This window comes from Caloenas nicobarica, chromosome 10 (assembly GCF_036013445.1).
Source record: "Caloenas nicobarica isolate bCalNic1 chromosome 10, bCalNic1.hap1, whole genome shotgun sequence".
NCBI lineage: Eukaryota > Metazoa > Chordata > Aves > Columbiformes > Columbidae > Caloenas > Caloenas nicobarica.
In genome coordinates this window covers 13744356-13770899 of record NC_088254.1, presented here as the reverse complement: position 1 = coordinate 13770899, position 26544 = coordinate 13744356, and the positions used below count along the sequence as shown (strand labels likewise).

At 38.8% G+C, this 26544-nt stretch overlaps 1 protein-coding gene across 1 annotated transcript in view; it reads right to left on the bottom strand.

The window, feature by feature from the left end:
- SH3GL3 (SH3 domain containing GRB2 like 3, endophilin A3) overlaps positions 1-9442 on the bottom strand; it is a 49688-nt gene extending 40246 nt beyond the window's left edge. The window contains exon 1 of the mRNA XM_065641671.1: positions 9349-9442. Within this exon, the coding sequence (XP_065497743.1) occupies positions 9349-9393 (45 nt within the window). The 5' untranslated portion in view covers positions 9394-9442. The remainder of the gene's footprint in view (positions 1-9348) is intronic.
- Between the last annotated feature and the right edge of the window lie 17102 nt (positions 9443-26544).

Here is a 26544-nt window from a genome sequence, read left to right as displayed (position 1 = left end):
CCTAATTAATTTTATGGTTACTTTTTGGATTATGGAAATAAAGGAATTGATTTTTTTTTTTTAACATTTGAACACTATTTTGAGCAATCCTTGTGAATGCACTGAATGCATCTTTATAACTGCATTAAACACGAAGATGTAAGCTTCCAGGAATAGCATAAGAGGAAAACAGTTACAGACAGGCTTTTGCGCAGCAGTATTTTCTGAGTAGTAATTACTAATACTAGTAGTAATTACTAACAACTACTGATGAAACTATCCATTGAAGATGTATTTATCTTGGAGTCTCTTTTGCAATGTTATTTCCTCAAATATGAAGGTATTTCTGCAAGTAACTCCCTTCCTGCCCAAGCCAACCATCAGCCGAGTTTCTGCGTCTCTTTCCTACTGCTCACCACAAAAGTTTTCCTTCCTGTTACACTGAAACACTGTGACAGACATCAGCACAAACTTACATTAAAAAGCACAAAGAAGGGAAAGTTCCACTGCGGGACAATCTCAGTGGTCTTTGAACATGGGGAGAGCTGTAGGGCAGGCCAGGGAAGTGAAGTTTTGTTTGCTCTCCCCAACCCCCAGCAAAAGCAAACAGGAAACAAACAAAAAAAGGCCCACCTCCAAAACCAAAGTCATTTTAGGTGCTTACTACAACTTACAGAGAAAAGAAAACAGGGAGTATTCAGATGCTAAAGCCATGAAATGATACACAGTTAAAGGTAAGTAAGGGTTGCTATGTTCCAGTGCCTCCAGGCATCCAAACAGCAGAATTCATCCTGATGTCTTCAAAAATCTTATTATTTTCTTTGGAAGGAATTTCTAGACAGAGTGGAACTGCTGGTTCTGAACTGACGAAAAGTTATAGTCCTTGATGAATAATTTACTTGAAGAGGGTTTCACACACGCCACACGCATCTCCCGTGACTCGGAAGCCAAGCTGACAGGTGCCACATTCCCTGCGGGACCGGGAAAGCGTTCCCATGTTTGTGCCGTTCTCTGACCCTGCAGATGGCACAGGCACCACATGGCACCTTCCAGCTCAACAGGACTACAAAAGGGAAATTCATAATTTTGAATCAAAACAAGGACTTTCAGACATCCAATTCCACATCTTATTTATGGCACTAAGTAATGTTTTTTTCCCCCGCTTACTCTCTGCTTGGGAGATATCAATACCTAAAAAATCTTCGTTCCTGAACCACTGCTTGCCCATTCCAGAGGGGTATTGAAAACAGTAAATTTAGGTGAAAATACCATGTTCAGCCCTGCTGAAGTTCGGGTCAGTGGAATTACACCACATTTATATGGAAGCTTTAATCCAAACTCATATCTATAGTTCATGTTTATCCATACATCTAATGCAAAATAAAAGAGAATTTTCTTAAAAAAAAAAAAAGGCACACAACCACAGTGAAATGGTTCTTCTACACACCTTGTCAAACCCCAACAAAGTTCAAAAGTAGAATTTCTAATAACTGGAGTTTGCATCTATAGTCTGGAAATTACTTTTGTTTCTGTCACTGAACAGCTCCTTAACCTTGAAGTCAGGTCACCTTCAAGCACCTTATTTATTTGCATCTGTAAAACAAAGAATGGGAACGGTGAGACCTACCTGCATTTGCAAAGAGGCTGTTACTACCTAGGACTATTTATACTTGGTTTTAATATTTTATTTCTTTTTACTTGGTAAACAGAAATATATTTAAAAATATTTTCTCCACTTTTTCACCTTAGGTCTGTAACCTGACTGCACAAGAACAGAAAAACTCCCAATCAAAAAAATACGAGAATTTTAGAACCCCTTGATTTCCTTTGAGTCCTTGGTTCTTATAATCATGTTCAGTTCCTAACCAGGTTAATTTCACTGCAGTTCATTAAACACAGGTACAGTATCAAAAATGTAATTTAATTAGGGTAGTACAGAAACAGAATTAATTCTTATCAGAGGCTTGGCATTGTCCTTTGAATAGACAGCATGTAAGGCCAAGTTATTTTTGTGTTTCACATACACAGCTGCTGCTATTTGAGATGTTACAGGAAATTAACTGGTATAGTCTCCCATCGATGCACATAACTCTTAATAACTTTAACAACAGAAACATGTACACAGTGATAGGACACAAGAGCTCTGGAAAATCGAGTTCAAGGTGTAACCTAATAATTGATTAGCCCTTTTCTAACTGGACTTGTTAAAAGCATTGTTAAAACCTGCATCTTCAACTCTCAATCAGTCATAAAACTCCAGCAGTGGCTTTGTTTCCACGAACAAGAAAGAAACTAACAACAAGAACACAGCACAGTATAGAATTAGTCTATAGCAATATACTGGGATGAATGTGGCATTAACATAAATAAAAGCAGTTTGTTCTAAACAATAGCATTGTAAGACAAAGTTGGGGGTTTATAGCATTCTAACAGAAGATATAAAGATTGGGATGCATTTTGTAACTTGAATTACGCGTGTGCTTACAGAAAGTGTTGGTGTTTGAATGGCACAACACACAAAAGGTTATATTAAAAACACTTCTATTCTTCGGCAATAGTTTGTTCTGGAACCACAGCCATTAATGTATTGTGCCACTTAATATACACAACTTTCTTATCTTAATAGGAAGCAAGCACTTGGACTGAGGTTTTATAGGCCAGATTCTGCTCTCAGTTGTACGCTTATGCTGCACATTCCTATATAAGAGCCCTTCATTGAGTCATCCCAGGTTTCTATCGGTAGAACTAAGCAGAATATGTCCCCCTATGTGTATATTATAAAGTCTGTCCCAAATGCTGTATAGCAACGCAACTTCTCGATAGAAATGTATCTGTTCAAGATATTTAAGCAACTTCAAGTAACCCTTACCAAGTCATGCTAAAGAAAATCTGAATGCAATGCTGCTGTTGTGCTTCCCTTGCCTATTTGTTTTTCAGCACTGCAGGACTCTCAGGAGGCTGCACTGCAACGTGTTACCCAGCGTGTGCCGCAATGACTCAGGCAGCAGCGTGAGTTCAGGATGGAGGGCCAGCTCGCGCTTCAAATTTCCAGATGCCTGTGCACAAACCATCAGCAAAGCCAAAAATCTATAAACGGGGATGCACTCAAGGAGAAAGTTCAGCTTCTATTCCATTATCCTATACTGTTTTCTATTGGAATGCCATTCAGACTTTTATATATAAATATTTCATGTGTTAAATATAAGTAACCTCCTTCCAAATTGTACCTGCATCTCTACTAGATTCCCAATTTACAGTGTTATGATCCATCTCTTGCAAGCTTTGAGAGCTGCACTGTTAAGGGTTGCAGAGGCATATGATTGCTATCTTCTGCTCATTTGTATGCTGACTGAAGCACTCAGAGTTTCTTTTTCCTACAGTTATGCCTTACTGGCAGGCTACTTAGCAGGTTATAAATACAATTGCAAATATAACTGTAAACCTAAATCTTGAGAACTAGTTTTCCCCTCCTCTCAACTCTCTCAGATACATATTTTTAATATTGAAAATCACCTTCATGCCACAAGGAACTGTTTTCGTATTTCCTACCTATCAGCCCAGTACTGCTGTCCCAGGAATCAAGCTTCAGCATCCGCAGGGTGGGTTGCACAACCAGAAGTCTGCTGTGTTAACTCAGGAGTAGGTGCGTTACCCTTAGTAAGGCCAAAGGAGAGTGGTGGGTGCAGATAACTGTCCTCTTACTGCCCCTCGCACCCCCCACAATCCACGCTGATCTTTGCCACAGAATCATGTTTCCCTCCATTTTAGTAATAATTTTGCTTTGAAAGAAAGTGCAAAATGAAGACTTCTCCTTCTGCAAGCACTAACTTTTCCACCAAAAAATAAACAAAAATCCAAACAGCATCGCCCCCAACAGATACTCCATAAACTAACAAGTCTTCAAAGACTTACACAAACCCCCAGCCTCTCTGTACATCATCTTCAGAATTTCAAATGAACAGTATATAATCTACCTTATAGTTTTAGAATTACTAGATTGCATAACAACAGTCTCCAGACGTGACCCAGGTAAACACAAACAATACTGTGATTATATCTCTACATACACACAGAGGAATGTTATTTTTTGTCCTTGCCAGCGGCTGAGGGTTTACTCTCCTTTCTCAAACATGCATAAGAAGTATAATTATCCACTTGAAAACATCTCAGACAATAAACTAAATTCTAATGTCCTTCCCCCGCAATTTTATAACATTTGCAAACAAATACATCCAATTATTTAATAAAAACTAGGAACAGGATAGAAGCGCTCTCTCTGCTAAGGTCTTGGATTCATCATGCCCAATTCAGGTCGGATGTGAAAAGACGGTATCTCTAACAAACTGTATGATAACAGCTCGTGGTCCTAGAATAGAAATATATCTGCATGCAGTCAATAGTTTATTTTCATGTCTCACTGGCAAGTTCAGGTTCTCTTTCTATAAAGCTTGTCTCTTCCTCAATTTACCAAGGTACGTCCTTGGTAGCAATCACTTGTGTAAATACAGTTTGTGTGTACTAACTCCATGTCAACATGGACTTTAAAAAAGGCTTCAATATTATGTCTAGGCTAGTGTCATTCATCTACAACAGAAAAGAAAAAAAAAAAAACAGTCAGGAGAACAAAAAAACCCCACCACAACAAAACTCAAACACAAGACTCATTCTGTCTGGAGGCCTAGGTGGTCTTGATTCTGATCTGGTCTTCATTTCAACAGATTGGATCAAAGCAACACATAAATCAATGGAATAAAAGCAGAAATCTGGGAGAGAAGCAGCAGCATCCCTGCAACTGTTGGTGATAGCTGAAAGTTTAAAAACAAACAAACAAACAACAACAACAACAACAACAACAAAAGGCCTTTATAAACATTGCTAAAAACATGCAGTACCTGAACAGACAAATGCCATTCACGATATGTAAGAGACTAAAGCACAGACCATATACCTTATTACACTAATCACTTTCAGGAGGCAAAAAAGTTATAACAGATTTTGTTTTGGTTGGAAAATCTGCTCACCCTTAGGCTCCATCTATAGACAATAGGGCCAGCTCCTGATTCACACTCTCTTGGAGCCTCTCTTGCTTCACTGACAATAGGAGAAGGTTTAAGACACCAGTCTGCACAGGCTGGCAATAACTGTTCACGTCTGCATTACAAATAAGGTATTCACAATAACTGGCAGTCATGTGTTTCCTCAAAAAAGTATTAATTTCTACTATCGCTGAGAAGCTAAGCCTAAGAAATACACTATGAATAAGCTGTTGATAATGAGACAGCTGCTATACAGAGACTTTAGCTACAATTAATTATAAGAAAAAAAAGATGCAAAAGATGTGAATTCAAGGTCAACAGCAGATTTGCTATGGCAGCATCATTGCTGAGCTTCCAAAACACCCGGAGGGAGGGAGGTTCTCAGCTCACTAGCCTCCAGCTACTTTGAAAAATCACATCTTTACACTGAGATACCAGCCTGGCTGAAGTTTTAGAGCACAGCAGAAATTATAACAGTATCTGCTGCCCATTAAGGCTTTCTTATTCACTCTCTAAGCTTACTGCTTTTCTAAACAGAAACACCACTCTAAAAATACTCCCCGTATGCATCAGAAGATGCAGCCCTCCCACCAGCTGGGTTATCCCACGAGTACAACCACCACGAGAACAAGGCCTACAAAACCAGCAGGCAGAGATACACCTACCCACATCAAAAGGTTTCAAGCTGAAAACAGGAAAACAAATATATCAGAGGCTGAAAGTGACAGGAGACAAATGTTCATCACGAACAGAACTCCCTGAAGGTTAATTTTAAAAAAATGTATTTGAAAATGCATTTTTTTTTAAAAAAAAAAAAAAGCTGAATTCCGTGAGACTTGCACATGAGTTAACCAGCTCTGCTGCCCTCACTCACCAGCCAGTGAGAGATGGTAAGATGCCACATGGGTTCTGCTGGATATCTCATTAGTCAAATGAGCTGATACTGAATGGACAGAATGGAAGCAATCCTCATTCCAGTCCACTGGAGTGTTTCAATTTAAACTTATAACCTAAATAGGAAGCATAGTAAAGAAAATTCGAGTGTACCTGAAAGCCATTGTCTGTTACATAACAGATATATAGCCTTTGGGCTGTGGATAAGATTTGGATCTATCAGCTCTGTGTCGCCAGGGGAAGCAATTATTACAGTACAGATAATGGAGCAGAATTGCAGCTTTATATATTGGAATATATAGAAAAATAGTTAAAATGCCACTCACTCTGGGGTGCAGAATTTGCTGCAGTAATTCCAACAGATGCTCATAACTCAAGAGTCGTCTTCTAAATCTCACTACCAGATACTTACGTGAAAACCTATCCATATGCACTATTTTCAATAGGGAAAAAATACAACTGGATAAAAATTCTAGAAAACCATCAAGAACACTTATCGTGAATTAATGGGTTATAAACAGTCATGGTGAGTTTCTACTATACCGACCAAGTCTGCAATAGCGTGTCAGGCCTGATTTTGGTGAGGGCTTTAGTAACCATAAAAGGCTAGCTGCTGACCTTTTATAAAGTAAACACTTATTTAGTTAACTGGAACTTTAGATAAACCAAGCTGACATGCACCAGACAAACATCCCAAAAGCCTCAACTGCATGTATAAAATCATAAGCATTGTTTGTATTTTTCCTGGACTCTCTAAACTTGGAATTTAAGCCTACACAAAAAGGTGATTGCTCCTCATCAACGCAAAAGCTGTACATAAAAACACACAGAAGAAGGTGGCTTTAAGAAAAAAAAAGGCATTACTTTTGCAAAAAACAGTTCTGCAACAGTTAAGTGGTACAGCTAGAGTATACAGAGTTATTTAATAACTCAAGTTATTTCTTTTACATAATCTATAGGTATATATCTATGTTACTCTATTTCAGTTAGAACTGTGGTTTATTTCAGTTGAATAGAATTCTCTTTTAGCATGGAAATAGTATCTTTTGAAAATATATGGATCTTGTCACTTCTTTGATATTTATTCACATTCTGAATGAGTTGTCAAATACAGATTGTCTTAACCCACTTGCTTCACCCTTCAGATTTTTTGTCTTTAGGTTCTGTCAGCCTTCAAATATTATTCCTTAATCACATGTCCTGGCACAAGTTTCATTCCCTTCAGTATTCCTCAATGTCCTCTGGGAAATTTGCCAGTTTTTGTCATCTGCCCCCATTCTCCTTTGGGAACACTAAAGGAATTAATCTCATTCTTTCCCCCAGCAATGCCTGTCTCTGCTGTTAACAGTTACCCTTGGTATCTCTCATCCATTCAGTACACAAACATACATGTCTCCTTAAGTGATCCTCCAGTATTTAGAGATGTAATAAATGTTCTGCTGATAAATACCTCTTTCGTGCTCTGCATTTGCTTGTTTTAGCATTTTGTAAAATAATTTATCTAAAAGATGGAATGTCAATATTAACATTAGCGTGCTCCACTTTATTTTTGTTAGTTTCAACAACCATTTAATTTGTACCTTTATACATACATATGTAGATGACTCTGTCTCTGTATGTCAGAGAAAAAAAGATCAGTTATTTAGACCTATAAGTTCTGATCAACTATATATATGCTATTTCTTCTGTTATTTTTTCCACTACTACTTTGCCAAACATCTTATCTGAATTCTTCCAGAATGAGCTCTTAAGAATTGTCTTGTGTTTCCTCAGGCACTGAAAAAAATTCCATTCCAGTATCTTTTTCCCACATGTTAACTTCCTACTGAACAGCATTTCTTTCCCTGAAAAGCCGTTTTTCAATCAACTTACTTTAAATTCCCTGTTCAATCCTGCATCTGAAAACAAGTGGAAACTACACCTTTGACCCACCCCAAGAATATTATCTGAGTTATGCATCACTGTTCCTTACTGTAATAAATACTGGAAGGCATACCACAACGTTTCAATAAATGTACAGTCAGCTTCAATATGTTCTATTATTCTTTTTTGCCATTACTACTACCTTTACTTTTTTTTGTTTTTTAATGTTTACCTGACATCTAGGGAGGATTAAGCAACTTGCACTGTTACCAGTTGCTAGATGAGACAGCACTTGTTGTGGCTACATCTTTTAACTTCCTCAGTTAAATACCTTCTGCTTCTTGAGTTACAAACTTCACCACAGCAAAGGCTGCATCACTTATCAGCATAAGTTAGCTTCAAAACAAGCCAAAACCTTTTATAAATTGTCCTTAGATTTGTTTACTCTGCGAGTCCCACAGTTCCTTAAAGAAACAGTGAAAGTTAACTAGAGGATACAAATTCATGACATTTTGCAACATCAGTACATAACACGAAAGAAAGAGCGCTACTGAAAACGAACATTAGATGAACATAGTTAGTATCTGTATATCCAAACAAAGTGCCTATTCTGCATTTGAGCTGCTAACAAGCCACATATCTGAAGGAGGACCTAGAAAGATGACAGCTAAGCACTCAACAAACCTTTATTTTCGCCACTCTCACCAAGGCAAGAGCAGTCGTCCAATCGGACTGAATAGGTTGCTACAGCACACTAATTTCACTATTACCATTATCAATAATGAGAGCCAACAGAAATACAGATCTCTCAGGGCTGGAACAAGCAAGTAAAGCAGTTGAGGCTTCCAAACAGCTTCAGTGAGAAGAATCCCGCTGCTGCCACTTTCTGAAGCCACCGCACCAACGTGGGGTCTGGGTCAGCACTGTCGTGGCACCAAGTGCGCACAGTCCACCTGCTCAACAGAAAGGGGCTTCTCTCTTGAGTGAAATCAGTGAAAGTATTAAGAAGCACATTATAAAAGAGAAAAGAGAGCAGGAGAGAATGGGGCTGGGAGCAGATGAAGGTTCACCCGGGAAAAGATAAGAGTGCAGCATCTAGAAAAGGAGGGAAAACTCTAGAAACATACGATACCCTCTATAGGACAAACAGACGGTATGCCAGGTAGGATAAGAAACCAACAGTTTGTGGAAGAACAACACAACGAACTCTTTAGACAAAAGCTAGTATGCTATAGCCTATATCTTTAACTGAGGCCTCAGAGCACAAACACAAACCCAGCATTAAATAACAAATACTAATAACTAAAAGAAAGACCTGAAGCTCCAAGCAAAAGAAGGAAATAGGCAACCCTGTTTTGATCAACACAAGAGGTTAAGAGGCAATAATAAAGGGAGGACCCAGAGGTGAAGCTGAAGGAACCGCTCCCCGGGGCGATGCTGCTACCCAGAAGGTCGAGGAATCCGCTGCCCCCTGCGGCGGGCGACCGGGAGCGGCTGCAGCGCGAACCACCCGCCAACAGCAAAGCCCCCTCTGTGGCTGTGCCACCGCTCCGGCCCCGGGAGCTGCTCCCCTTACCTGGCTGGCTTTGTGAAACTGCTTCTTGAGCCCCGCCACCGACATCTTTCCCCCGCGGCTCCGCGGGGCAGCGGCGCTGCCCAGGCCCCGCGCCCGGCCCGTCCCCGCGCCCGGCCCGGCCTCTCGCTGTGTCACCCGCCGCCCCGCGCGGGGGGAAACACCGCCTTCCGAGCGGGATCCGTGAGCGCCACCCCATTGGCCAGCGCCGCGGCCCATGCAAATCGCAGAACCCGGAGCCGCCTGCCCATTGGCCACTTGCGGAGGATATGTAAATGAGCGCTGGAAGCCGCCCACGCTGCGCTGTCGCATGGAGACAGCGGCGCAGGGGGAGGCGGGCGGGGGCGCCGCGCGGGTCCGCGTGTGCGGCTGGCAGCGCTGCTGCAGCAAGGGCACCCTTCCGAGTCACACCATGCTTGCTGAAGCACCAAAAGGCCTGTTAGCGCTCTGATTTCCTCTAGTCTTATTTCTAACAAGGCTCCAGTTCTCTCTTCATAGGCCTCATTTTTGTGTTTCCATGTAGCACCTCTAGTGGAGCTCACTGACCTCACAGAGCTATTATTATGCATCATAATTTAACTGTAGCTTTCAACACATGAAAGCTCTTGCAGTGGTCCAGAAATATGGCAGGTTGGTGCTGTACATCAGAACAAAACTCACTTTGTAGCTGGACTCTATAGCTGTGCTTATGCTGCTCCAGGCTCAGAAGGGCACAGCCTCCTGCTGACCTCCCCCTGGAGGAGCTGATGCACTAGGAAGAGCCAGGCTGAGAGAATGGTTCAGTTGTTTGCTTGGTCAGTACAGGATGGGTCCATTGTACACTTAAATAGGAGTGTGTAATAGCGATACGCTGATACATATATTGAGATGTGGCTCTACCTATAGTGGTCAAGCTCTTCCGGACTACACATCGAAGATACGCTCTGCAATGTGCTGCTCCGTCCTGGCCGTAAGATCACTGCGGAGTTCTGATTCAGCTCAAACTTAGGCGCAGACCAGGGAAGCAGTTCAGAGGGAACCTTTGCTGGCTGCAGCAGGGCTCGCAGTGTCACTCACTGTTGTGCTTACTGCATTTTTATTGGGTTGGGAGAGAAAGGCATTTCCAGAGTGTGTTATAGTTATTTTATAACAGCAAAGAGAACAAGGGCAAAAAATACAAGAACTTTCAGAGTGCTTGTCTTGTTATAAATTGGGAGAAAGGTACCCCTGTCCCAACTGTTAGAAACAATTATATACCACTATGAAACAAAGCGTCAAGACAGACATATTGAGGAGTTAAGGACCTCCTCCTGGCTATTTTTTTGACAAAGGACTTTCTGTACCAGGAGAGGCAGAAAAGGCAAAAAAGAAACCAAAGGCGATACCACCAGTGAACATTTGCTCTGGAAGACAAGCTGTAGAGTGAAGTTCTTTTAGTTTTTTGGACTGAGTAACGTCTGGAGGAGGTCTGCAATCACCATGCTATCTGGTGCCACTTGCGTCTAGGTAAGGAGCATCTTCAGCCTCTTCACAACGAAACACGATTACACCACATGCACTTGATTTCAGCACCAATTTCTCCTCCTAATTGAAACAGGCAGCAAGATGTTAACTGCCCAGGCCAAATTGGGTACGGCTTAAATTAGTGACATGTTTGTAGAGATGGCAGGTGAGAAAATAAGGGCTAAACTAAGAAACTGGCGATCTGTAAAAGGTATTAAAGCAACCTCTTAGTGTACCATGGAACTAGGGAGAAAAGGTGGCTTTAACTAATCTTCAGCTTTAAGAAAGGGTGGACCAGAAGCAAAGAAGGAAGGAGTTTGAAATAAGTCACTGTGGAGGGGAATCAGTGGATTATGGAGTCATGTTAGCTGTAAAATTGGATTAGATAAAGAACTCAAGTAAGGCTGTCTGTTTACAACTTTTTTTTTTTTTTTTAAATACTGCTTGTAATCCAAGGGTAGCAGCCATGTTGTCTCTGCTGAAGTGATACAAGAATTTGCAAGTGGGAAATGCACTGTGGAAATTCAGCTTCCTAGCCTAATTGCTCAGTGATACAGACAAGGTGAAAACCTAATTTAGTGAGCCAACTTGAGTGGTCCAGGTGTTAATGATTTGGTAGAGGCACCCTGAAAGAGTAACTCGTGCTCAGTTCAGATATAAGCAAAAGTTGTAGCTTGTTGCTAGTAATACAGGCTGGCTAAGCAATATCTAAAAGCTTTATAATCACAGACATAGTTACATCTCATGGAAAAATGGGACTGTGATTTCCTGGATGATATTCCATAAGTTTTACGAAAAGCTACTAATTCAGTCTGTAAAATGAGGGAAATCAGAAATAGTACAAAAACTATGGGAAGTGGTTCAGATAAATGCTGACATGATGGAAAAAAAAGCTTCTATTAAAAAAGAACTGTTACAAGCAGAAGACAGGCCAGGGCACAGTACGACATGGGCAAAGTGAAAAGTGCTTCAGAGGGTCTGGGAAAGACTTTTACCTTCAGGGTAAAAGTTCTAGATGTCTGGATATTCAAACAGTTACAGTTCCACTACCCAGGAAAACTCAAAGTGCATGAGAAGAACAGATGATGTCTCCACTATGTTATCGTTATTGAATCAGATGTGCTAAAAAGGACAGTGAAATTTGTACAAACTGAGAACTCCTAATAGGGTTCAAATCTAGGCAGTGACTAGAAAATATGCACTGGATACTTATAGGGGAGAACTCAGCTTGAAAATTGGTCCTGTGAAATTCAAACTAGATGGATACTTGGATAAATTGATAAATTCATAATTCACTCGGATTTTAGGTGTGGCTAATACTATGCAGAAAACACAGGCAGGGGAAACTCAATCTGAAGATGTGGCAAATGACCTTATAGGCATTTGGTTTTCAATGAACAAATTACATCACCTGAAAGAGCTGAAATTGCAACAGCAGCTGTATAAACTATTAAGTTTTCAGCAGAATGAAAACTAGAAATATTTTTTAAATGATCTACAGGCATCTTAGCAGTTGAAATTACATAGAATTTGAAGCCAACTACATCCATGTTTGCTTGAATGTCTCTTAGAAATAATGAGAAATCACTTGGTGAAAAGTGATCTGGGTCTTTAGCAGTTACTGCCACAAAAGATCAAAAAGGGAAGGAAAGATGAGTTTGTGGTGAAATTCTATTGGATTTAATTCTGAGCTACACTGACTGCCTAAGTAAAGTACTTATTTATTCCTTGAGGCTTAAATATTCAAAACAAGTTACTGTGCTTACCTTGCAATACATTTCTACACATGGTATTAGAAGACGACTTTGGATGTGCCCACCTGATCTAGAACAAGAATAATGACAGAGGAAACCAGCCCATTGAGTAACCAAGTTATTGCTTACCATGACCAAGGTCATTGAGAGAAACCTAAAAGAGACCCATAAAGGAGGTTTTCGTCTGTACTTGAATTAGAGATTAGCACCCCCAAATTCTGGGTTCATAACAGAAAAATAAATGGAAAGAGAACATGCATTCTCTACAGTTGCCAAACTTCATATTCAAAATACTGGCAATGGGGAAGGAGAGCAAGAGAAAACAGGCTTTTGTGACTTCATCTTGGGAAAAAAAATTGCTACATCAGAAATGGTATATCCACAGGACTATGCTGAATAGGAGGGAAGGGGTTAAGAGTTAAACAAAAGTGAGCAATACTCTTAGCACAGATGTGATAGCCACTAATGGTCCATAAGGACTACATGTATTTAATGACAGTGTAGATTACCTTGGTAGTTTTTCATATTGTCAAAACCGTGGTCATAGGCTGTGGTTTTCTGGTCACAGGAAAAGAATACATGTATAAACTGTGTTTAGAAAATAAGCATTCTGAAAAGGTGATCCTCTAGGAAAAGTATGCCATTTTAAAGAACAGTTGGCCAATACCCTGCTCTACAAAAGTAAATTTGTAGAAAGCGCTAAAAATAAAGCAGGCTCAGATAGAAGGTTGTGTGCTTTTCTAAAAAGGAGGGTGTTCATGCGATTCCACAGTTCTAGAAAAAAGAGGGGAATACTAAACTGAATTCACACTGATACTTGAGTAGAGGACCAAGTAAATGAAGTAATGTGTAACATAGTGTTCCAGAGTGAAATCCAAAGGACTACAACACTGGATGAAATTAGTCCCAAGTTTCATGCATTTCATTATTTTCCTGGTGTCAGCTCCCAGGTTTGATGTTGCAGGACAAACCTGGGACCTGACACTGGAAAAACAATGCCAGCAGCAAGCTACCACAATAACAAAGTCAGAAAGAAGAGAATCCTTCTGCAGAAAAAATGCCTAAGACATTGAGGACAATTCGTGAGCCTGTTTTAGCACCCTTTCTACATACTTAAATGAAACAATCATTTAAATTTTTTTTTTAAGTTGGTGATATGAAAATATGTTAATGTACAGGAGCGGGCTAACGCTATGGTTTTGCTTCTAGAACAGAAACAAGCAATTCTGCATATCACAGCACTTCCTGTGCAGATAAACTAGCGCAGGTGTTTCTGACGTGGCTTTGCATTGCAGTATACATTTCAGAAGAAAGGGAAAAGAACAGACAGTCTGCTCTCCACAGCCAGCACTGGCCAGAACTTGGAAAGCTCCCCGTTCCACACGGATGCTGCTGGCAGTTAGAGCAGCAATATGTGACCCTGGGGCCGGTAGACACTCTGGCTAACCTGCTTCATTTGTTTAGGATGCTAATGTTTGCTCCCCAGATCTTCTAACTAAATGTAGCTAGTGAATTATTTTTGGCATATGTGATTGTTCTTCTCAAGCGGACTTTCCATATGTGTTGCTTTACCATTATCCAGATCTGTGCTTCTCGTCTTGTCTCCTTCCTGTGTTTATATTCCACATGCCTCTCCATGATCCTGCAGATACCTTCTATCCTCACTTTCCTCAATCTCTGGCTGTTGTTCTGCAAGTGTCAACAACAAAACAAAAGCTTTTTAGGTCTTATGCCATTAATTAACAATTACATGTTTATTTTTGAAAGGACATACATTTTAGATGAATGCAAACTCTAGATATAAATATTTTTTAAAGTTACATATGTGTATACTCTAAGTAGGTACTCTGAAAACTCAGCAATCTACTGTTTTGTGTACACAGCTCTGTCATGCTGCAGCTTGTAAACATTTTGCAATCCTGATCTTGCAAATTATACTGTGTGGATGGACTCGTGAACAGCTTGTACTTTGAGATTTTGGAACTTTTAAGTACCTGTGTTGTTTCTGGTAGCAGAAAAAAATAATAATTTTTGCTATTAACATACACCTAGGCACTCGGTGCTCACAGACAACTCTAGACTGTTTAACAAAAGTGAGTTACATGTGTAAATCAGAATAAAGATATGAATGTCCAGAATTACTCCACAGTGGAGACAAATTTGGCAAAACCTGAGTATTAGTAAGTGCTAATCCTGGATACCCAGAGCATTTTTATTTCCTCCATGCTTGAGATTTCTAACTTGATAAACCATTGGGGTAAAAAAAAAAAGTGAGATGTTTTCCTTTGGGTAGGTCTGTTTGTCCTAAATGGAAATATTTCAGTTTTCTGACTAAATCTCCCTGATGCATCCACAGCCATGGCCATGCCAAGGTTGGTCTGTGAAATGGACCCACAAATTTTTTTCACTAAGGATAAGGAAAAAAACCCCTTTTCTATTGGAAAATATAAAAAAGAAATATGTAGCCATTTCTGAACTGGAATTTCTTAATCTCTTTTCTGGGGAAGAAAAATCAACCTATTTTAAAATCGTATTTATTTTAAGAGAAAAACAAATGTTGGTGTATCAGAAACAACTAGATAAGGAACATTTCTCTTTTGCTGGCCTTTCTAAAGCAGCTATGTTCCTTCTTATTGAAAAGTAACTGTAACTTGAGTCAACATGGTAACGTGCAGAAATGTTGCTCTAATTTCAGAAAACTGCACCTGAGTTCTGTGCTGCTATTTCACAGGTTACAAAATAGAGCTACCAATTTTCAGCACACAGCTGCCTGTGTTTATCAGAAAATTATGACATTCTCATTGTTGACAATGCCAGCGCACGAAATCTGAAATTGAAATGTTGCTAGAAGAGTAATGCTAGCTTCAAGAAGGTGTAAAGGATGTTCATCATGTTAAAACTACTGTATCATAAACGGTGAGGACTGTTTAGAGGCAGAATGTTGTAGCACTCTGGCAGAAAAGTGGATCACATTTAGTTTGAAATCTGATCTAGAATTTCATGTAACTGCTCTTCAGTTATAGAAAAAAAGCTTTAAGTATCATCTTAATAAGTCTTGGTCTTTATAAGGATCCTTTTCAGTGGAAAAAGGACACACTGAAGAATAACATGTGCTGCCTTGCTTTGCTTAGAGAATGCAATGCACAAGCTTCTTTGATAATAATTTGTTCAGCTTTATCAGGGAAAAAATCATATAATCAGCAAGAAATCTCAGTAAAGATCTGAAAGAACACAGACTGTATTTTTACAAAAGGAGACAAATAGTAAAAAATAAAGTAAAAAACCCCATAGTTTGTCTTCTCTGTGTATAAATATACGCCTAATTCTATTTCAACTTGCTTCATATTACAGGACAGAAAGTCATATCGGCTCTGTGACACAGTGTCCTTATATAATACACAATATGGACATTTCAAAGAATTTGACTGATGTTTAAAAGCAATTTGAATATCAATCAGTATCTTGTTGCAAGTTTGTGAATATTCAGACATACCTGATTTTAACAAAATTTTTACAGCATGGATGTTGTTTTGCTTTCAGTGTAATTTAATAGGCCTTTTGGGATCTGCCATGTTTGAACATCTGGGAATCATCACATGTTGTCTGTTGATCAATGAGGCAACAGGAAAGGCATGATGTGACACAGATGTGAAATATGGCAATACTCCATAGACTGACTGGATCACAAATGGGAATGATAAGACTTTGAAAAATCTGATGAAGATTCATTGACTGCATTTTTTTTTCTTGAATTTCCTACCTGTTCTGATAGCAGTGGGTATTATAGTGGTCAAAGAATTATTGGAAACTGGCTTATTTGGAGGAACAAAATGACGTAACTGAAGACAATTACTTTTACTATCAAATACTTTACAGGAAGATGAATATAACTTGCCAGGTCCCTGCTGTCTTGTCATGAAGATTAATGTCTACTACTGGATAACTCTGCCACTCCTAGTAAAACAAAGAAAACATAAATCAAATTGATTGCAATAGTTTAAGCATCATGGTTAATTGAGTAACTGCCACTATACTAAGAAACCTTTTTCTACCCTCCCTCGTATGCAAAGGAGAAATAGCATATATTAATTCCTTCAACTGTTAACTATGAATGCCACCTTCTGGCTATGTACAGAAACGCCTTTTGAGAGCTGGAGGGAAAGCAGCACAGCCGTCATCATAGTTACCAGGTAGCCATTCAATTACATATGTTAAAAATGTGTGAAATACAGACATGTCCCTGAGAGGCTCCCTATCTTGCTCGTTGGAATGTTAAAGTAGTCAGATATTTACTTTTCTAAAGAAATTGTGTAGTTTAAAATAATAAACACACCTGACGTTGATCTGTAGGAACAAGCTGAAAACTTGTACTTAAAGGTAGCTGCTGAACCAATATCATGAATGAAATTCTGACCTTGCTGAAGCTGACAGGACTTCTGCCACTGACTTCAGTGGGGCCCGAACTTTCAGCCTGTATTTTTTGAAAGCTGCTCTTGTCAACTGGGAGTTGAATTTTCAGAAGTTTTTAAGGAAGCCAGGTGGACATTCTTCTGCAATTTGGTGGGCACAGGATTTTAAAGAGGAAACTAGACCAGCGAAACAAAGATGGTAAAGGGTTTTCAGAGTTGGAGACCTCCACGTGGCTATGATCAGACCAGATTAGCTGTTGCTTTTACTGCTTGAACTTCTCCAGCAATAGACTAACAGTTGTTTGGTGTTGCTAGTACAGGTAGAAGCATGTCATATGTATCAGAACATGTTCCTTGAAGCAATCATATTATCATGGTGTAACGGACTCCCAAATCAAAGCAAAATTTTACTCTGGCTGCTAGGTTGATATACACACAGCAGGGAAACAAGCCAGAGAATTTCTGTCACCTGGGGAAGCAAATAAGAAGCATTTCTCTAGCGCATGAAGAAGAATATTTGGGCAGACAGCAGCTGAAATCCCCTGCAGTTAGAGATTGCTTTAACTCTACTGCATTTAACTTCTCTCTTATTTTTTTCACTTAACTATTGCAGCTGCATGATCTCTTGCAGAAGTAAATTCTCAAGTCATATTTAAAAATCATTTCAGTGAGCTCAATCCTACACTTCAATATGTCAGTGGGAAATCAGTCATCTGTTCTCAGGTTGGTTTTGGTTCTATCCATTTCTTTACTGTCTCAAGTATAATACAGCAGGAATTGTATGCAAGCCGGCAAATCACTTAACTTTAATGTTTAACCTTAACCTTTTAGTTTGCCTTATCCGTGATTCTAATATTTTTAATGTTGTCAGATATGCACTCATTTAAAGGATTCAGCAAAACAGCATACATTGAAAGAGATTAAAAAATAGTGACAGGTATTGTAGATTAACAGCCAATATCTGACTTGTTTGATAAAAGTTTTCCTTGCAACTAAAAACTTTCTATCTGAATATCAAAGATACAGGAGGGAAATGATACATTTTATTATTTTTCCTTTTTAAAGTTATGGTAAGTGTAATGCATTTCGATATGCTGTAAATGGGTGGTTCTTCTGCAGTAAATAAAAATAGCATGAAACTTTATCAGATTTTTTTTACTCCCTTCTTTGGAGGAAGAAAATAAATTAAAATGAGCTTAAACTATAGCACTGCTCTTCCTACAATGCCATCCCTGCTTGTTTTGCCTGATAGGTCACCTTGCAAATATCACCCAGGCACTGCTACATGGAGAGTAAGTATCCCCTTACTCAATCCATCCACGCAAATGTCCAGAGTTTGCTGTTTTTCTCAGCTGCTATCTGAGAAATTTGTAAGAAGCCATTTACGATTTTGGCATGTATACTAAATTTTGACATATATACTAGGTAATGGAAAGCACGTTTGTGAATCCCACTTTTTTTTTCCCCTTTAACTTTGACTTAAAACATTATAGGATTTCTAAGATTCTCAAAGTCCTGTGCTTTTCCTTTAATGAGGGTGATTATGATCAGGGTGCCACAGAGACAACAGCGTGTGTTGGGTGACTTTGTGTTGCGGGGTTTTTGAAGGGAGAGGAGGGGTTGAGGAGACGGGTGCTCAAGGCAAAGAGAGAAAAATGTTCCAACATGAGAGAAACTGTTCCATTTTACTCTAACATTAGTGATACTATCTCCAATCTGTAGATGGCAGCGATCTTCCACTGCCTGCTTCAGGAAGAAAGGGTGGGGGGAAATCCTAAAATTAAAACCATTATGCAAAACAGATGTGGGGAAAATAAGTCATGAGGTAAACTAAATTCTATACACCGATCTTCTTTTTAAACTAAAACCTACTTAAAGAATATAGGAAAGTATACCCCTTATTGTATTTCCTTCATATAATGAGAAAATATGTCATGCCACTTAGAACCTATAAATTTCTTTATCAAAGGACCTTGATGACAAATTCCAGAATATTGTGGTTTGGAATTTATCTATGATCGAAACCCTGCTCTGGCATTCTGGACATCTTGTACATACCTTTAATACATTTCATTATTTTAAACATGTTTATTTAAATAATATCTGCATTTTTCCTCCCAAACCCCTCTGGGTACTCGGCTACCTCCTTCATCAGTTGTTCAGCAGGTCTGTATCACCTGTTTAATTTTTAGCTGTTTTTCTCTGCCGCTTGCATTAGTTTTCGCTTCCATTCAAATAAAATGCAGTAAACAGAGTGTGTAAGGCTGTCAGAGTACACTTTACAGAAGGGTGGGATGTGAAGCCTACTGAAACCAAAGAGAGTTCTTCTGTTAATTTCAGTGGACTTAGTGTCTTGCCTCCAAAAATCTACCTTGCTTGGTGACTGGCAGAGAGAATTTTCAAAGTATAACACAAAGTCTAACCTTCCCATTTTGTCACTATTTTCAGTTGTGGTTTGTTTTTTCTTAATGATTCTACCTACAGAATTTTTAAATATACTTTTCATGAAGATCGGACTATAAAAATGACAACATTTTTGAAGTTCTATTTTAAGTGTCACATAGACTTCTAGCATTAGATTTTAATGGTATATAGAGACACAAATGCAGATGAGGTGCCTAATAGGATTTCAAACAGCATCTAAACAGCATTTTTAAATTTGCTTCTGAAGATTATAAATATTAATGAGATTTTGGGGTTTGCAGGGAGGAAGATGCCTACAATGCATGTATGTGCAAAGTGAACACAGAGAAGTACCTAAACCAGTTCATTTCTTAATATCCATTGTTTTCAGTAGAAAGTGTGTCACTACAGAGCGACAAATACAAAACTATTCATCTTCTTCTAAGGCAGCCCCGTTTACTTTAAATGGTATGAGCATTAGATACCTTAGAGTGACTCCAGCTTGAGCCATTCCTCAGCAAATCATAAGAAATTGTGTCACGTTCTTCCATTTAACATTAAGCCATTTCATTCCTTGCTGCTGAAAGATGTTTTGCAACATCAGTACACCTCATTTGCAGTCACTGGTGTTTTGCTGCAGTCAAGTAGAGGCTTATCTGTCATTGGTATGACCAATGGCAATTTTGACAACTTCTAGTGCAGAAAGCCAGTATAAATTACTGTGCATCACTTAAATCCTTTTTGGAAAGCTTAGCTGGGAGTTATCTCCTTTTGCACAGGAATGTATCACATCCAATATGTTCTGGAACAAAAAGGATATATACTCTTCATCCCAACAGCAGGCTTTCCACTCATTCCAGTAGAAAGACAAGACCATCTACCTGACATCCTCATCCTAAGAGCTTTCTTTACATGCATCCTACACTTTCTTCTCTGAATTTTGTCACCTCTTGCGATGCCAAATAGCTTTTCCTCTTCCTTACTGACCACACTCTTCAGTTCTTCAAAAAATAGCAGCAGTTTCTTTATCTAATCTATCCACATTGCTTAACTTGCAGTTCTAAAAAGGTATCTGTTTTTTAATGAGCGAATGTTTAATCTTTTCCATTGTCAGAAAAATAATCCATTAATCTGTTCCCAGTATGCAGTACAGTTTCATCACATGCACTCTCATCCAAAAAAGGTTGTGTGTATAGCCAAATTCCCTGTTTATTTACATGTGTGCATGTGTATATATTCAGACTTGCTATTTTCCCTCACACTACTGACAGAGAAAATAGAGCATAGTACAGAAATTTTTTTTAACCTGATTGTATCGCTCTCCCTCCAAAAAAAAAAACAACAAAAAAACAACAAAAAAACCACCATTGTGAGATATTGAATAAAGTCTAGGCTTAATATATCCACTCATACTCTAAATGCACCCAGTAAGGTCCTTTGTTTGGGAGTTACTCTTGGCCATTTCATGAAAATGCCAACATTAGAATTTTACAAAAAGCTCAGTTTAGTAAGCCATTGGCTCAGTTTGCTTTAGTTACACGATTGTTTGCAACATGAACTCAAGTCCGTGTAGGACTCTGCATAACGGCTTCCCCACGGCTTCCAGGGATGCTGCCTGGCTTGTACTGTTACTGTCTGTCCTTCTCCCCTTCTGCTTCTTCCCATTCTCATTCTTCTGCTCCCTGTCTTCATCTTTCTAATTCATTCCACATGCCCTTGAAGATGTACCGTGAAAGCTGCTGTTTTGCATTCAACATTTGTTTATCCTGGGACTTATCACAGTATCTGAGAATCTCATAACTTTCACAGATTTTTATCCTCTTGAAGCCTTTGTGAAACAAGGAAGTAGATGCCAATTTACAGGTGGGGAGTGGTCACCCTGCAGATTAAGTGAGGTGCTCGGAGCCCTGCTGAGCCGTGGGAGCTGTGTTCAAGTATTTCTTGGCTCCTGATCTCCTGTACAGATTGAACATTCCTGTCGAACTACATCTCCTGCACTGCACCATAGTCTCCTTTAGCAGTGAGGACAGGCCATCACTCCAGGCTTTTTGGCTTCAGAGACTTCTGGGAGATATGGACTGGCTGGGGAGACTCTTTTTACATTGGAACGGGGACATGAGACACAAATTCAGAAATTTCAGAAAACCCCATTGTGACTTTTCAAAATCCAAATTTATGGATGGGTAGAAAAGGGAATGTGTGTGGGAATGGGTTCAAGTGTCTGTCCTACATTTCTATTCCCTTACAAGAAATGAAAACATCCCCCCAAAAAAAATCTAATTCATGCAAAACAGATACTTTACGCAAAAACAGTTTATGATCTAAAACTGTTGGCTTCTGAGGAAAATTCTGTAATTGCCCTAGTTGTATCAGAAACTGGAAGAAAAAGCACATAACTAATAAAGATTTCACTGTCGTTAATCCTTTCTCCTAATTTCAGAGTATCTGCTGTGAGGACAGCATACTTTATTGCAATAAAATTCACCTCCCTTTACTCCAACACGGTTAGAACAGTCCCTTAATGTTGGTTCTAAATTAATTTTTTTGGAGTTGTCAAAACATAGGAATGTGTATCCATGTTTTATGACTCAAAGGCGTAGCTTGCAAAGCAGTGAAAGGAAGGCTCACATAAGGACTGAGCCTGGCAACATGTGAAATTTGGGTGCCAGATCATTAAGTATTCTGATTTAGCTGTGATGTGAAACTTCACAGTGAGCTCTACAGACAGCTCTGCTGATACTGAGGTAGTGACCTCTGAGGCCCCCGTGTGACTGGCTGCCCAGGGGCTGTCTGGTCCACCAGGGTGCCACTTGCCTTTGATTTATCTTTGAGTCTGAGGAATTTTTTTTTTTTTTTCAGTGTAGTAAGAAAATCCTATTTCAAATTCATTATTAGAGCTATCTATCCTGTCTGGCCCCAGTGGATAAATCCTAGTAACTAGATATGTATTTTCCATGGACCTATGCACCGACTTTAAAACAAGCCTCATGCAGATAGATGTCTGGTTTTCCTTATTAATCAAGGGAGATGTGGAAGGGAAGAGAAAGGGGAATATATAATAGTTCACTTACCTGAGAAAAGCCGTGCAGCTGGGTGTGGCCTGTTGTATAAGGCAGAAAATATGCATCTAATCAATTGTACTCTCTTGGAACCTTCAAAAAAGTGGTTTATAGCAAATGTTATATACAAACTTGGTGATAAAACAAACATTCCAACTACTTCTGCACTTTTATACAGACCAAATACAGTCATGACAAACAAAATTTAAAAAAAAAAAAAAAAAGTAACTGAATGAAGTGTTTCTATTTGTGTAAAACTACTCTGGCAGTGAGTCCGCATCTCCTGTTCTCAGGGTTCAAGCTGCTTAGCCTGGTGAAAATGTTTCAAAACTGACACACAGAACGAGTCGGCATTCTGCTTCAAGCATAACTTCCTCTGAACTGTGTAAAAACAAGGCAAGATACAACGTTAATGCTAAGAAGAAAAGGTTAAATTTCAGTCTTTGTATACTGGATGGATGTTGCGTAAGAAAGCCTTTTTCAGTACATCAGTTTAGTGCTATTGTCTGTTCACTATTAAAAACATCGCAATATAATCAAAAGTCACTGGATCTATCGCAGAACAGTGAAGGTAGCACCACTACCAACTACAATAAATATCTGAAATCTCACCAGAAATCTGATCAGAGGACTTAATCTGTCAGCTGAAGTTTTGCAGAAATTGGGTGTTTTGCTGCTACGCCCAACTACCTAAAATCCCCTGCATAACTAGAAATATAAATTGGTCTCTACTCAATGTTTATGCAGGAAGGACAGTCAGGAGAATGTTGCTGTCTCCTCTGCCCTCACAGCAATCACAGCTGTTTCCTGGGCAGTAGGATGCTGTGCAAGGAGCGTAGTCCAGCTAGTTTCAAGAACTGTGTTTAATGCTACGAGCTAACAAAAACAAACAGCATCAGCTGATCAGACTCTGAATATAACACAAAGGCCATTGCACTTTGCTGGATTTTCCTCAAAAACTTCCCAAAAAATTACCTTCGGCACAGAGGAAGTCTGCCCTGCAGTTGATGTTTTACTTGGACTGGGAGTCTACCACAAAGGGTAGACATGAGGCAATGCCTGTTACTTTCATTATTGGGGTTTTCCTTATATTTTTACTCTCTAAGCGATCCCCTTTCTCAACATCATTGTTATTCTATTTTTTGCTTCATATTTTCAGATACATAAATACATGAAAGCATTTTACAAGAGTTCCAAAGCTTCATGAGAAGCAACTGACCTTTATAACTCTTGGAGTATGTGTGGTTAATTGAAAAGTTCTCCCCTCTCTATATTTTCTCTAAACAATGGAGAAATATATATGCTAAACAGAACCCCATCCAGGTATTTGTGTAAACCTGAGAGAAGAATGCCAAAGAGTTATTTATAAGAGGATGAAAATATTAAGTATTATTCATATAGTGCCACGTATATTCTTGGTTCTTATCTGTTCTTACAAGCGGCACTTTGTTCATATATGGAAGAAGCAATTTGAAGCCATGGCAGCTGAGCTACAGTAATTTTGATATAATGGCAAGGAAAAGATGCCAACAAAGTACCTTTTATGTGCATGCTAAGCTTTGGTTGACAGTGTGCCCACTGCAAAACATACACAATACCTATAGCAATGATAAACAGAGCCTTCCCCAAAGAAGATTTTATTCACCTCTGTTGTATCTTAGTTACTAACTTAGCACATAATTTAATCTATCTATTCCTTATCTATGACAGGGCTGCATCAGGACTGCTGTGAGTCTTGTCCAGACACATTTCAATGCCTTTTGAGCAGAAGTTATCCTGCTAAGTGATACCACCACACCTACTATCCCCAAGCCCCTGTCGAGACTGGGGCCTCAAAGTACAACTGTAATAACCAATATGAAACGTTCATTTTCTTATGGTAGCTGCAGCCCTTAAGACTTTAAACAAAGAACAAACAAAAAAAATACTACTGTTTAACACAAAAAGAAGATGAAGGAAAGAGTTCTGGATATACTTTAAAATATCTTAGTAATACTTTCCAAACCTCTAGACACATTTACTATGATCACATCTCTTTTTAAGTCTTGTAAGCTAACACTGTCTTATTAACTTTTAATATATTAAAAATATGCACTATAGGAAATGTAACAATACTAATGAGGTAAAGATCTTCCCCCTCACTGTTATTTCCTGTCCATCTCAGTGATAAGTAACCATGTATCTTTGTATATGGACATGTACAAGACAAGTGGAATAGCTACTTACCCATCTTCAGTCCCTGTGGACCTTGATTAGCCAGTCAAAAGGCAGAGGCCACATCAAACCAATGCTCCACAGAAGAAACCTGAAGTAGTGCATTAAGATTCTGCTCTTACAGTGCCAGCTAGGGAGATATCTATACATGGGGAATACAGACTAGGATCTTCCAAAGCTAAGAGGTCTTGCAAATCACAGTTTTGTCCCATCACCAGTAGTTTTCAATAAGATAAATACAAATAAATCTGCAATAAAAGCATAGAGAAATACTCCATATTCCAGATATCTCAGATTTTTAACTCAGCAGCCATACTCCTCTTCTTAGAAAAGTGGAGGAAATGTATTTACTTATTAAATATAGCATACAAAAAAAACCCCTTTTTCTTTACTGAGGACTGCACACAGCTTTCAGATACTTTTCTGCAAACACATTAAGTTTCTAAGAGTTGTTATTATGTGACATATGAGTAGCTCCTGCTATTTTTATTCAACTATAAGATCATTCTTGTTTGCCCGTTGCTTTTTTCACAGTTCCTCATCTTGATAATTGTTAGTATTTTCAAAACAGAAATCTTACAAAAAGAAGGAAGGTTAGTTTTAGTAAGACCATGTAAGTCCAGAAGCAAAAGTGTCCATCCTATTTACTTCAGAAATGCTTCTTTTAATACTATTTCTACAAGATCTCAGTCATTGTAATTTCTTCTCCTTTTAAAAAACGATATTCTCAAGAATAAGAAGAAAAACTCAAGAAAAACTAGCTTAAGCCACTGGTCAAAATTTAAACAAAACCGACTCCAAACCAGCAAACCATACAGAGCAGACCAAGCTCCGAATTAAAGCCAACTCCTGTGCATTTCAGGTCAAGCAATGGCTAACAGCAGCTGCACAGGGATTAGCAGCGCTGCCTCCTCCTCAGCTGAGCAACCAGAAATGTGAACTCACTCATCCATTGAAGTCATGTTGAACTTCTACTGAAGCATGACTTAAATCAATACGTAGAATTCCAGATAAACTGCTGAAAACTTGTTCAGCGAATGAATACAGCAGAATCTGGTTTAAAGGAGGCTATTGAAATCTCCCTGATACCACCCACTGTTTCAACTTTTCTTGAAAGATTGATTCAATACAAAACTGCTTTGTAGCACTGCCATGAGCTTTAGATTTCCTGACCTCCAGCACAATGGAGACTAATTGCAGTTTCCCTGGCTATCTAAAAATGTAACTTTTTTGTGATGGCATTTGGGTGTTTTGTCCCTATGTGAAGTGCAGTCCTGTCTGCGCTGAAATTTGGTTTCCATAAATTAAATAACGTTTGGCAAGTGCCAAGAATATCAGTTAATCTTTATGCATGTAACATTACAGCATTCTTGCTCTTGTTGATAATACATAGATTCCTATTGGATCCTGTTGGATCTATCTAGAGGGACATCGGTTATATTTATAAGCTCCAGCATACCTGTTCATAATTTATTGATAATAATTACAATAATTTATTATGTAAATCAGTTAGCTTCCACTGATTTCCTTCCAATTTACAGAGTGAAATCTCTTCTGCCTGCTGTTACGCTGCCTATTTAAGTTGGGTAAATGTCCTTCAAATCTGCTTCTTACGCTGTAGGATGATGCACTGAAATTTCATTTTTCAATAACCTTCTTATTGTAAAATTCATTTGAAAAGTTTAGTAAAAGGAAGATGACAAGCCAACTACAGCATGTTGATAAACCAGGAATTACTATTATCTCAGCTTTGCTTTAAACCAGAAGCAAACAGATAGAATATATAACATACAGATGAAAATACCTTCCATGAGGAAAATAACAAATAAAAGGTAGAATTAGTACAAATGTACAGACTGTTCTGTGAAATTGCATTTC